The 12584-nt window shown below is 46.7% G+C and overlaps 5 protein-coding genes across 6 annotated transcripts; 2 read left to right on the top strand and 3 right to left on the bottom strand.

Annotated features, from left to right (window-relative positions):
* Positions 1-3286: 3286 nt before the first annotated feature.
* On the top strand, positions 3287-3543 carry FOXG_19258 (uncharacterized protein; the record flags this gene model as incomplete). The annotated part of the gene is made up of 2 exons (XM_018399454.1): positions 3287-3347; positions 3416-3543. The coding sequence occupies 2 exons, from the start codon at positions 3287-3289 to the stop codon at positions 3541-3543; spliced, it is 189 nt and encodes a 62-aa protein (XP_018242339.1).
* A 545-nt stretch (positions 3544-4088) lies between these two features.
* Positions 4089-4768, top strand: FOXG_06456 (uncharacterized protein). Of its 2 annotated transcripts, none has more exons than XM_018385132.1 (2): positions 4089-4124; positions 4189-4768. In XM_018385132.1, exon 2 carries the CDS (start codon positions 4200-4202, stop codon positions 4542-4544), a length of 345 nt encoding a protein of 114 aa, XP_018242338.1. In that variant the 5' UTR covers positions 4089-4124; positions 4189-4199; the 3' UTR covers positions 4545-4768. The 2 variants fall into 2 exon arrangements, with proteins under 2 accessions (XP_018242338.1, XP_018242337.1); XM_018385131.1 differs by having other exon boundaries at positions 4093-4124; positions 4183-4768.
* An 895-nt stretch (positions 4769-5663) lies between these two features.
* Positions 5664-6026, bottom strand: FOXG_19257 (oxidoreductase; the record flags this gene model as incomplete). Its single annotated transcript, XM_018399453.1, has 2 exons — positions 5664-5674; positions 5768-6026. The coding sequence occupies 2 exons, from the start codon at positions 6024-6026 to the stop codon at positions 5664-5666; spliced, it is 270 nt and encodes an 89-aa protein (XP_018242336.1).
* Positions 6027-8606: 2580 nt separating this feature from the next.
* On the bottom strand, positions 8607-10962 carry FOXG_06455 (uncharacterized protein). Its single transcript, XM_018385130.1, has 2 exons — positions 10448-10962; positions 8607-10377 (listed from the first exon to the last, which is right to left on the bottom strand). The coding sequence occupies exons 1-2, from the start codon at positions 10504-10506 to the stop codon at positions 8937-8939; spliced, it is 1500 nt and encodes a 499-aa protein (XP_018242335.1). The 5' UTR covers positions 10507-10962; the 3' UTR covers positions 8607-8936.
* Positions 10963-12098: 1136 nt separating this feature from the next.
* FOXG_19256 (lysophospholipase) lies at positions 12099-12485 on the bottom strand (the record flags this gene model as incomplete). The annotated part of the gene is made up of 2 exons (XM_018399452.1): positions 12099-12367; positions 12470-12485. 2 exons carry the CDS (start codon positions 12483-12485, stop codon positions 12099-12101), a joined length of 285 nt encoding a protein of 94 aa, XP_018242334.1.
* Between the last annotated feature and the right edge of the window lie 99 nt (positions 12486-12584).

Raw genomic sequence — 12584 nt, 5'->3', positions numbered from 1 at the left:
ATCCGACAGGCGTTTCAAGCATCAGGGATATACCCAGTTGATGTTGATCAAGCTATAAAGAGGTTGAAGCCCAAAGAGCGTCGCGGACCGACTTTTCAGCCTCCCAAAACACCACCAATCACGGTTAAAGTCGATCGCGATATCTTCAATACTCCCTCGTCAAGCCGCGATATAGAAAGACTACTCCAACGGGTCGATTGGTCGTCAGGGAATGCTGAAAGGGACGTCAGAATGATCCTACGGAAGGCAGGAAAGTCACTGGACCAAAGAGGTGCGTCTACAGTCTTCCAGGAGCAAAAAATCGCCGTACAGAAAGCTCAAATAGCTGGTCTTAAGCCGTCAGGCCGTTGCAAGGTCAATTGGGACCCGAACAAGGCTTTTCCTCACGTTGATAATCTTATTATAGCGAGGGACCGGTCCGAGATGAACACTTGGAAGTTAAATGACGAAGCCGCGGCGGAAAATCGTCCGCCGAAGCGGAGGAAAAAGCAGTCGGTTGAGCAAGAGTTTTTTAGTCAATTCCCAAAATCTTAATTAAATTGAAGCTATTTTCATAACTTGAGAATTAATCTACATAATGCGTTGGAACGGAAATGAAGCTATCGCAGGTGGGGCGGTGTGGAGGGGTGGGCGGAGTGGTGGCGGCCTGGTGCTGCGAGAGGTGATTATCTGTAACATCCAGTATAGCTTCAATGATATCGTTCTTTGTATAAGACTGTTGAGGCATTTTCAAGGCGATTAAAGGAAGCTGCTATAGATAAAAGTTTGATGAAATTTTGGGGACGCTGGGTGATGAAGGAGACAATTTGAGAAATTTTACATTAGTACCATGCGACCAAACTGCTTGTGCAAAATACAAATGAACATTCCAATATAAAACAACATGAAACTCTCAGTAAGACACAATCTGTTCTATGTAAATAACTTCAATTTTGGCCAAGCACTGTGCAAGTGAAGTTTGACATTTTGTATGGGGAATTCTTTTTTTCGCTGACCAGTAGGTGGGTATGACCGGCAGGTGGGTACTGCATGGTATTGTGGAAAGAAGCCAGCGTGTTAGCACAGCTCAGAACCGGAATGGCGCGACTAAACGGTTATCTCTATCAGATCAGAGCAGCACCAACAGATGAATGTCCATGCGGGCAGGCAAAAGAAACGGTAGAGCACTTTCTCTTTCGATGCGTAAAATGGACAGCACAACGCAAGGAGATGATGTCCCAATGTGTAGAAGAAAAGCGTGGCAGCCTATGCTTTCACCTGGGAGGTAAGGCAGCGTCGGATGGACAGAAATGGGCACCGAATATAGAAGCGGTGTGAGCCACGATCAGATTTGCGATCGCTACAGGTCGCCTGGAACAGAGATGATAACAACACCAATAAGCCACCGGTTACGAAAACTCACTTACTAACAACAGCCACCCCGTACAACCAATAGCAGGCACTGCTTCAGCCGCCGAAGATAGGAAACTGAACACTTGGAGGAATTGGACTTCAACTTGATCTGCTACCACTAACCGATACGGGGATCTAGAAAGAGAACAATGAAGAGACAGAGAAGAACAAGGCGGGAAACATAGGGGCTCTGCAAGACCAAGACATCAATTGGCGAAATATATGTATTTTTAGTTTTTAGAGCCCTATGGGCGGTGGCCTACCGGGCGTAATAGATCTGTCTGTCTGACTACTAGGGTGACGTTCGTTATGTTGGGTCGCCCTCATCCAGGTCAATGTATCTCAAACTTCACTCGGGCTAAGGGTGGCACTGATCCGAAACGTGTTAATCCCCCTCCTTCAGGACAGATATCAAGTCGTTTGCTCTAGGCCATGGGCTATTACCCCTTCCTAAATTCCGCATCACAATGACACTCACCACCAAAGAAACAGCCACTATGGCCAACGAAAACAGGGCTGCCATCGTGATCCGAGTGGCAATGGTGTTGATGTCTCTGGCCGTCTTGGTGGTTGGGTTACGACTGTAGTGTCGTCGTCTGATCAGGTCAATGGGTCTGGACGATATAGCTGCTGTCATCACCTGGGTAAGGCCGATTTAACATAAGTTTATACTTAAGCTTTGTCTAATATGATCCTGTCATAGGCCTGCATCATATGATGTCGCTCAACAATGATTGCGAGTACGATTTTCCCATTCTGTATATATGGCAGCAACTCATTGTCGATAATAGTGACTCAATACGGACTGGGCCGACACGACTGGACAGTTTCTGATGAGACAATGAAACTTTACCTTCGAGTAAGACACTTGGTTTTCATTCATGCTGCTTTGGAGACTAACCTTTACCTATTGTTTTTGGATTTCTATCCTGTTCTACGTAGTTACTCTTTTCTGGGCAAAGATGACATTCTTGCTGCATTATTACCGAACTATGGCAGTCTCTTACATGCGATTGGTCTACCTGGGTGTCATCATCATCGTGGCATTATGGGGTGTGTCCCAAGCCATTATGGTCTCTCTACAATGCATCCCCCTCCAGGCTGTCTGGGATACGAGAATCAAGGGGAGATGCATTTCTCACCGAACCACTTGATGGTATATAAATGGCGTCATAAATATAGTTTCTGACTTTAACATCATGATTTTACCCCTCCCTATCGTCTGGAAACTCAATCTCCCTCCTTCTCAGAAATTCCTTCTTTCTGGTATTTTCGGGCTAGGCTTCTTGTGGGTCCTGCATCTCATGTTCTATCTGCGGTTCGTTGACACTTTGTTTCCAGTACAATTGGCGTTTCGATATTACGACTGCAATATCTCACCCCTCAACCAGACTAACATGGTGGAACGTTACAGCAGCCTCATGGTCCCTCGCAGAACTCGTGTCTGCCATCACTTGCGCTTGTCTTCCAACTCTCAAGCCTCTGCTTGTGAGGATAAAGGCCTGGGTCCCTCACCTCGGAAAGGGCGATAATACTTTCAGCTTCAAGAGCAGAGTGGGGAAGAAGACACAGAGTTAAGTGTGACTATAGCGGAGAACCACAAAGGCTTTGGCAACAGGCCTAAAATACCTACAGCAGTTTCGATGTATGGATCTCAGACGAGTATAACAGCTGTCTAGGGTTCTCCGTCTAAAACAGACTCCAAGAGGAAGTTGACATATAGCTCGCAGGCTATGTCGGTATAACTGCATTGTGCATTGGGTTATTCTGCATCAGGAGTAGGGGGAAAAGATACTCTCTGTCATTGTATATATGTCAATATGCTTCTGTGCAGTGTTCATCTCATTGCTCCCTGTACATACTCTGTGCAGACAAGCCCTCTGCAAATTTTATCATGAACGACAAACAGCACGTGCACCAAGTCAAACTTGTCATTATTACCGGCTCTGCCCATGGTACGTTCACAGAATGGTAGCCTACATGGTAAAACGTAGCTCAAGCTAACCAGGGGATATTGTTAAAGGTATCGAGCCATACGTTGCGCGCAGCCTTTCTGAAGGTGAACCAAGCATCCTCATCAATTACGCGGCTGAGTCTTCGGATGCCAACGCTGCAGCATTGAGGAATGAATTGCTTCCAAGTCATGCTTGACACAGAGCAGTCAAATTGACATTCATGACTTTGCCCCAATATGCCTCATCAAATCATTGCAATTCTCTTTCCCTCAGTAGCTGTGTGCGAAAAAGGTGGTCAGTTGAGTATTTGATCCTCTCGACAAAGCCAGCCGCAGACGTGGAAACAGCTTCGATGTGAAATCTCACCTCTATTTTAGCTATTCCTTTTTTGTACGGATAATCCAATCCCTTTGGACATTTTACCGCTGGCGACTACACATCCGAGAGGCCGCGGTAAATAAAGCACCTCAGATGGGCCGAGATGCGTCTCGTATATGCATGCGGCCCGCTCGACCCTTGTAGAGCAAGGATTTCACTATGTCCGCTCCTATCCTAAGCCTTTTCCCCTTGCATGCAGGTGGATTAGGAATGTTTGTCACTAATTACCTCAGCATCTGTCATCATGATAGACCCGACTTTTATCAACGACTTTACGTGGTCTGACGAGTAAATGCATTGAGTCTCAAAGGTATAAAACTGCTCATCTGTCGGTGGATGGTTAAACTTGCATCAGAAAGTCAACAACCTTTAAGAATCATACTCAGCACAGAAACATCTGTAAGCCGCCATGCTATTCATTCGATCTGCATATACCTTGTGCTAATAACTCACTGAGATATAGCACACTTCAAGATGCATTTCTCAACTGCCTCCGTGCTCGCTACGCTGATCTCTGCGGCTACCGCTGCCAAGCAAATGCAGATCAACTACTATAGCGACACCCAGTGCAGAAATTATGCTGGCCAGGTCGATGTCACTTGGGCTAACGCCCTATACTCTGGCAAGACCAACTGCTATAACTATAGTTACGGCAGGGCTATGAACATCGCAGAGTGCCAAGTTGGGGGATGCTTCTGTAACCTTTACAAGGGGAAGAACTGTAATGAGTACATGGATCAGATGGTGTATGGGGACCAGTTTGGCTGTCGTCCTTGGGCTAATCAGGTTCAATCTTTTGCATGCTACTATAGAGGTTGAAGAGCTTTGCACTGGGCTGGATTGGTTCCTTGCGCCATGTCAGAGTGAGAGCCGGAGGAAGATACTAGAGGGGTGAAACAGCGGATTGATGCTGGCTAAGAAGCGGCCAATACCGAAAAGGATAGTGTAAAGATTAAGTAACCAAAGACAATACTATTTACAAATATAGGAGTAGACAATACGGTAACTCACAAGCCAGGTGAACAATAGTTGCAATATCCATCCCACGGCTGATCGACAAGCCGTAGATTGCCTAGAGAACGCAACAGTTCAAGCGGATAGTTAGCCATCATAAGTAAACCCCATAAGGCTGTGCTTCTGTACTTACAGTAGACTAAAATTATGACTATTATGATTAGTGGTCTTGCGGTTGTCATTATTCTGAGAACTGCTGGTGGTGGTCTCGTGATTATTATCGACATATACCTGTCATATATAGTCCTACGGGTACCTGTCATGTCATTACCGTACGTGTTGTTGATACATGTTGTAGTGGGTTAATCGAAAATCACTGAAGATCCTGTTGCCAAATCTTCGTAATCATGGCACCGGTGGTAGAAGCTGAGTTGAAAAGTAGCTGGCTATCCCACGCACCAAGGAGATACAATCAGAGAAAAGGCCTGGTAGAATAGTCAGGTTTTCAGAATAAAACAGCACTTTTGGAAAAGAGAAATAAAACGAAGGTGGAGTTTGCGAGATGATGGAGACTTGGATGGTCGTTTGTTATTCAGTGCTAGTGATCAAAGAGTAAGGTTCTTGGTTTTATTTAATCATCATTAACAAGGCTATAGGAATAGATCATGAAAGTGGCTTTTGGCGGACTTTAGGGGTAAGAGTGTATAATATGGCAATAGGCAAAGGGTCTGAAAGGAAAGGGCTAAGTTGATTGCTTACCTGTCAGCCCCTCGTTTCTGATTTAGACCTTACTGGTTCTATTCTTTTTACCCTTCCTCAACATCATACATACTAATATCCTATGCTAGAGCGTCTATTTAAGGCCTTGACTGGCTTAGCTGGCCTGGTCCTTCCGGGTAAAGTAGGGGCTCGGTTCTGGGTATTCCTTACTACCCCTCAAACTCAAGCCGCACATTAACTAATAACTAGACGACATTATGCCCGTTACTCTCCACCTATGACTAATCAGAAGACATATATACGTTTTAAATATACCAGATACTCCATCTAATTATGAATTACTAAACTAGTTTCGCCGAATCACCTACCGAAGAAAACCGCAGCAGCACCTTTGAGTGCGAATTGGCCTAAATGAACGAGATGGAAGTCTGTTGCGCAGCCATCTTGGCTCGTTGAGTACATGCCCATAGGAGAGACTCCAATGCGGTTATGAAGCTCGATACCGCGGATGCGTAGGGGTTTGAAGAGAGTTGGGGCCGAGTCCCTCTTGGTCGCAGAGCCAGCGGGTGGCTGTTGAGCTGGGGTAAAGAAGGAGACGCCAGCGGCGGGTTTGTTGCAGATGGCCATGATTGTTGAACGATACGAAATGTGTGGCCGACTCGACTATTTTTATACGTGGTTATCGGCAAGGATCTACGATTGAATTTGTAATCGGCCTGCCTTCCACTGTAGGCCGTTGAGTCATTCCTGAAGCATAGACACAGTCTCGGGTTCCTCTTCCGCTACCCTAGGCTTTCCTAGGTTTCTAACAGTCAATACAATGAATAAATACTGCCGAGACAGTTGATTTATAATATAAGGTTATTAGTAAGGTTTTAGTAGAATCTTTTACCATCCAGGACCACCTAACGCATAACCCCACCTAATGCATAACTAAAATTTCGCTCCTCCCATACAAAATCCAAATTTTCAATTGCATTGTATTCGGCCAGGCATGAAGATACTCGCGAACGAAGACCTGCACTATATTACTTTTTCCATTAAATTCTTATATCGGCTTGAATTTTTCCCGTTCCGTCCTGTAGCCTGGTTCTCTAGCCCTTTGAATTTTGTCGCATTTCACCTCATGTACCCTAGGCGACTCCATCCACTCAAGCCGAACTTTTACCTAATTTAATAGATGGAACTCCTTCCGTAATGGTTCGCCGTAACTATACCGAAGATGACGTAGCTGAGGCTATATTCGACACCACCGATAGAGGCCTGTCACAGACGGGGGCGGCCCAGAAACGTGGAGTACCTCGGTCGACCCTTTCTGGGCGACTTTCCGGTCAAGCGAGCAGGAATGAACGGATCCAGGCCCACCAGCGTATTTCAAAGAGCCAGGAGGAGACGCTTATTCGTTGGCTGCTGCGACAAGAGTCTCTGGGCTATGCTCCCTCGCACAGCCAGCTCCGCGCCTGTGTCGAGGCCATCCTTCAACAACAAGGCGATAACAAACCTTTGGGCAAGCACTGGACCACCAGGTTCGTCAAACGTCACCTAGAACTATCTAACAAGCTTGGGAAACGTCAGGAAGCCGCCAGATTTGACGGCTTTACTCCGAAGGCGGTCAATTGGTACTTCGATATCCGGGAGGATGAGTACGGCTGGATCAAGCCTGAGAACACGGTTGACGTGGACGAGGGCGGTATAATGGTGGGTTTCGGTAAGTCTTCTACAAGTGCTCTATGGGTTTTTATAGGGCATAGCTAATTGATTGTCCATGAGGCCTGGACAGCCTCGTAATCGGGAACTCTGACCCGAAGAAGAAGGCGATGTTGAAAGGCGTTCAGTCGTGCACGTGGACCTCGTTTATTGAGGCTGTCACTGCAACTAGCCGCTCTTTAAAACCGGGAATTATCTTTAAAGGGAAAGAGCTGCAGAAACAGTGGTTCCTTAACGAATTCGAATTAATAGCGGACTGGCACTACATCACATCACCGAACGGCTGGACAGACAATCATAATGCTCTCGAGTGGTTGAAGGGCGTTTATCTACCACAAACGGAGCCTCGTGATGCATCGGATGCGATACTTATTATCCTTGACGGTCACGGGAGCCATACGCAGGTGAGAATTTCGGTGTTTTCGCCGCTGAGTCACCCGCTATAGGGTCGCTGACGAGCAGTCAGGACGAGTGGATGGCTTACGTGCTTTCTGAACAACGTCTACTGCTGTTACTTACCAGCACATTGTTCCCATGGTCTGCAGCCATTAGATAATGGGATTTTTAATGTCATCAGAGGTGCGTACCGGAAAGAACTCCAAAAGCTGCCTAGTTTGACCGATTCTGCGCCGGTTGACAAAGTCAACTTTATCCGGGCATACGCGAAAGCCAGGGAGGCGGGCATGAGGAAAGATATTATCTTATCCGGCTGGAGGTTTACTGAAAATTGGCCAATAAATCAGTACAAAGCTCTAGCACATCCAGAAATTCAGCCAGACAAAGAAAAACTGCTGGAAGAGTTAAAGACGCCAAGCCCTCCTCAACTGCACTCAGATGATACGCCGAAAACGAGTCGGCAAGTGAGGGAAATGGCCAAACACCGAAGCCGTCCGACCAAGCGGAAGTACAGTAAGATCGCAAAGGGGTTGGAAGCTTTAGAGATGAAGGTGGCCGTTCAGAATGCGCGGATTACTGGTTTCGAGGAGCAGATGGCTCAGCTGCGGCGAGGGAAGAAAAGAAAGGCGGTACCAAACCCGAACCGACGATCCATGGCTCTGGCGGAGGCTCTAGTGGCTGGAGAATCTCTTCATGACTCAAAGGAGGCAGAAATAGAGGTGGATGTGGATGAGGAGGTCGAGTCGGTGATTGAGGTGGGTGTCAGGTCAGAGGACGAAAGTGATGACTTTATGGTCGTAACAAAGCACTGCCAGCGCACACGCAGCGGTCAGGAGGTCAAAAAGCCACGCACAGAGTAAAAATTGATCAATTTTATAGAGTTTCTCTTCAAAGCTTCGCTTTTTAATTGACGACCTGGTGTTTTGTGCACGCATCAAAATTTGGATTTTATGTGGGCGGAGCAAAATTTTGGTTATCCATTAAGGTGGACCTGGATGGTACGGAGCATACGCAGAGGGTGTTAGAAAGCGATGAGGAGTGCGACGACAAGGAAACGATTTCGGGGCCTGACTGTATTTGGCTTAAACATGGCGCTAAGGCCTTGCAGGATAATGTTGTTGTCAAGAACCGTAGAATGCTGAGCCCAAGATAAGACGAGGAAAAGACGTTTGGCAACGAAGTCTAATATCTATTATGTGTGCACTTATGAAGCGCATGATCAAGCTACGGAACCGCAGAGCCTCTTATAATCCTGTAATCCTGTACTCTGTGACGACTTATTGTTGTCTCCTTTTCCCAAGAGTTGTCTTTCTCTGAGCGGCCTTTCCATTTTACCAGGTACTCGACCTGCCTTCGTCTCGTCCTTTTACTCAGTAGCTCTACCCCCTTATGATTTCCTCCATCGTCAGAAACCCTTTTGTCAAACTGGTTGACCTAATCAATGCTAATATCCTTTCTCTTCTCCCACGCATTTGCGTCGTCTAGAAAGCCTTGCCATTTCATAAGATGCAGAATCAGCCTTCCTTGCTTCCACTTAACCAATAATTGATCCACTTCCCACATAACTCCACCGGGGTCTAATGCTGTAGGTTGGCCAATCTCACTAGCTGAGACCCTGTTCTGGCGCGATGAAGACGCATATCCATCTTTAGTCCTCAGATCTTCCTCGCAGTTCTGGTCAATGTAAAGCTGTGGATCGACGATATCTGAGTTCTCTGAGGTCGACAGAATGAATTGAAGCCTTTTACTTGCTTCGTATGCATTGCCGAAGTTATCGTCGTTGCTTTCGTCAAGTTGAGCTCTTGATGTGTCCGCTTTGACAATCGAGGCAGGCTGCAGGAGGCCTGATGCCTCGTTGGAACTAAGATGCTTAGAGTCGGCCATGTCGTCAATGCTATAAGGAGATAGCAGAGAAGGGTATGAAGTACCGCCCCTTTGAGGAACTGATTCAATCCCAGTGGAAGATGATGTAGCCAAATCATGTGTTCCTGACAAGGCTGTGACGTCTTGAGGTGGTTGTTGGCCTGCCTCTTTGTCTTGACCAGAACTGATCGCCGGGTTACTCCGCAAGTGAGGATGTAGACTTTTATCATTCACTTGAGTTGATGAGAGCATATAGGGAAAGCTGGTTGAAGACGGCGAGGATTGGACATCTGAGCGAGACCTCCCGTCATTTTCATGCCCGATCTTCTCATTCTCGGTAAGTTCCGATAAAGACGAAAAATCGTCCTCCACGAGACCGTCACTTCTTGGTAGACTCTCAGATGACACCCAATTAACAAACGTAAGGTGACTGCAACTTCCGTAGAGTACCGGCTTCACCTGTCTGTCAATTGAGGATTGGGCACAGTGTCGCTCGAAGGGCGAGGACATCGTGTCACCGCTTAGGCCGTCTTCATCGAGTGTTTTGTGCTTCTTTATGGGCTTCCCAGAAGTGCTATGAATGTCCGCTAAGTGTAGCCACAGATCCTCAGGGGACGTTGATACTACCGGACATTCTGGGTGCGGACACTGTAACTGAGAGTGGTTAAACTGAGATTTGATGAAGGCCGAAACACAAACGGAAGCATGTCGCTGCCGACCGCTTTGGTCCCAGAATTGTTGTAAGCGATGGTTTGCGGAATACTCATGGCTTCCCAGATGAACATGGCAATAGCCAGGACAAGCAATTGCGTTACGTGAAATAATCGGATCACATGGAAATGGCGACTGTTGGTTTGCGATGTGATCTTGGCAGTGCATAGTCCATTCCGATTCGCCCTTCACCCAGCGATTGCAAACAGAACAGAATTGGACAAAGGGACTTTGCTTGCTGTGATGTTCTTCCCAGCAATGGAAGGCATGCTTCCATCTTGCCAGATTTCGAAGCGGAATACTAGAATGATAGGAAAACTGTGTAAGTTTTCAAGATTTTCAGTCACGCGCTAGTGGTAGGGATTTGTTACCTTTCCATGTCCTGCGCACAGCCGAGGACTGCACAAATACCGTCTACTGGACGTAGCATGATCTGATATGCGATATGACAGGGACTCTTCCCTAGAAAGATGAGATCTTGTAGCGCGGAGCGCCCCTCAGGGTTTCATAAAGGCGCTGTTGAGACAGGGTTTGAGAAAGACGGGTGCGTTCCGGTAAGAAGTGCATGGTACGAGCAGTATTCCAAGACTTGCTTTTTCTGTATCTCCCGTAGCTTGGCGGCCACCAATTGCCTTCTGTTGGTAACACATCTGTATCTAGGGACATTCATTATTTCTTCCAATCATTGTTCTCACCATTGACCCACCCAAATCATTGTGACCATCATGATATCAGTATGTGATTACAAATGCGGACGAAACCATCTATACGAGTAGTAAATGCAGTTACACTGTGTTCCTTCTGATTGCCAAGCGTCACAATGCAGGATTGGCTTGTCGGTTGCGTGTTCTTGCAGCTACTGTAGTGTTACCAGGCCAACATAAGCTGCCGGGCGTAATAAATTGTATTATATTGTAGTGTTACTTGGTACCCCAATTTATACTCCTCGTACCTGAATCGGCGGGAATAGAGCAAACAACCCTCAATTACGGCTGTTAGCCGCCAATGACTCAATATTATAACTCTGGCGCTTTAAGGCCTCCGTGAAGGGCCTTCAACGTTTTGTCGGAACAGGCTGGCTTTCTTCTAAATCTTAATTCCACACCTCTCGATTATCTCTCGACAACAACTCTCTGGCGGCCAATACCGTTTGCCACATGACATGGCAACTCGTCAGACACATGGACTGGATGTAACGAAAACACCGATAAATAACACTATTGCGTAATGATGACGTTGGATGCAGAAATCCACCAGTCGCCACAAAAGTATGTACAGTACACCACGGTTCGCTTTGCATTTTCGTTTTTATCTAAGCGGCAAAATCATTTAGTTATGCCTACTACATAACGGTTACAAATTGAAGTAACCTAATGTACAACATCCATCGTATTTTCAATCTATCACTCCTATTCTACTGCAAAATGGGGCAGCAGAATCTGGTGTTGCACCTAAAGTTATTTTCTGTTCTTCTCCGTCTCGGCGAGCTTGCCTCCGCTATGATCGTCCTAGGGATTCTCTCACGTTTTGTTTACCTTATCGGCATCGCATAGGCGAATATCGATGGACGTATCATCTATGGCATCGTCGTCACGTGTCTCGGTATTATCTACTCCGTCTTTTTCTGTACGCCATTTAGGGAACATGTTCTTGGGCTTTCCCTTTGACTTCGTATTGTTTGTGATGTGGCTCGTGGTATACTGCTTGTTTCAAACGGCATGGTGCTCCCCCCCTAGCTAAGATCACCTACTAATCATCCACAACATTCAATTTTCATAGGGAACGGGTAGTCACACTTGCTTTGCGCGTTGGTATAACAACTATTAGGGCTACCGGTACTATTGGGGTCGTTTCGTCGGGCCCGTTGTAAGCAGAGGTTCAACTCAAACAAACCAAGAATTGAGTCATCGAATTGCCAAAGGGTTCGTAGAAAGCCACTGGACGTAGAGAAGATGAACTTTACCATTGTGAAGTTCTGCATATAGAGACTTCCCACAAGCCAGTTACCCCCAGAAAGGGCCACTAAGGTACGTTGTAGCCTGGAGAATACCGCCCAGATGGCCGTCCGTGGAACCCATGGGTTCGATTATCGAAAGCGGCAATGGCACCAGCCCCATTCATAATGGCTCTATAACCTCCGCCCGAGATGGCAATACCGATTCGTGGCAACGCGCTGCCATTCCTCACGATGCCATTCGCATACGCGTTAGTGTCTATATCGCCAATCTTGGCTCGGGTAAGGACGTCCTTTAACGCTGAGATGGTGTTATTGCCACGAAGCTCTAGCCATGCTGTTTCATCAGTTAGCAATGTCGTTGCCTGCGATTCCATCCTGTACTACGAAGTCACGTGTTCAGTTGAGGTTCACTCTTGATTGTGGAGTATTAACTTACTGGCAGGCGAGGCCATTAGCACTGCCAGTTGGATCAATTGACCGCAAGACAACATTACGCACTGCTGAAGAGGAGCCTAGCACACTTCGATTTCCGCTAACTTCTTGTATTCAGT

This window comes from Fusarium oxysporum, chromosome 3 (assembly GCF_000149955.1).
Source record: "Fusarium oxysporum f. sp. lycopersici 4287 chromosome 3, whole genome shotgun sequence".
Lineage (NCBI taxonomy): Eukaryota > Fungi > Ascomycota > Sordariomycetes > Hypocreales > Nectriaceae > Fusarium > Fusarium oxysporum.
The sequence above is the reverse complement of the archived record's forward strand: the minus strand, read 5'-3'. Positions and strand labels throughout refer to the sequence as shown.

Excerpts from the sequence above, each read along its gene's own strand:
- FOXG_06456 (XM_018385132.1), top strand. The coding sequence starts at position 4,200 with ATGCATTTCTCAACTGCCTCCGTGCTCGCTACGCTGATCTCTGCGGCT.
- FOXG_06455 (XM_018385130.1), bottom strand. The coding sequence starts at position 10,506 with ATGCTACGTCCAGTAGACGGTATTTGTGCAGTCCTCGGCTGTGCGCAG. Across the intron at positions 10,378-10,447 it reads TGTGCGCAGGACATGGAAAG|TATTCCGCTTCGAAATCTGG; the intron begins GTAACAAATCCC and ends CTATCATTCTAG.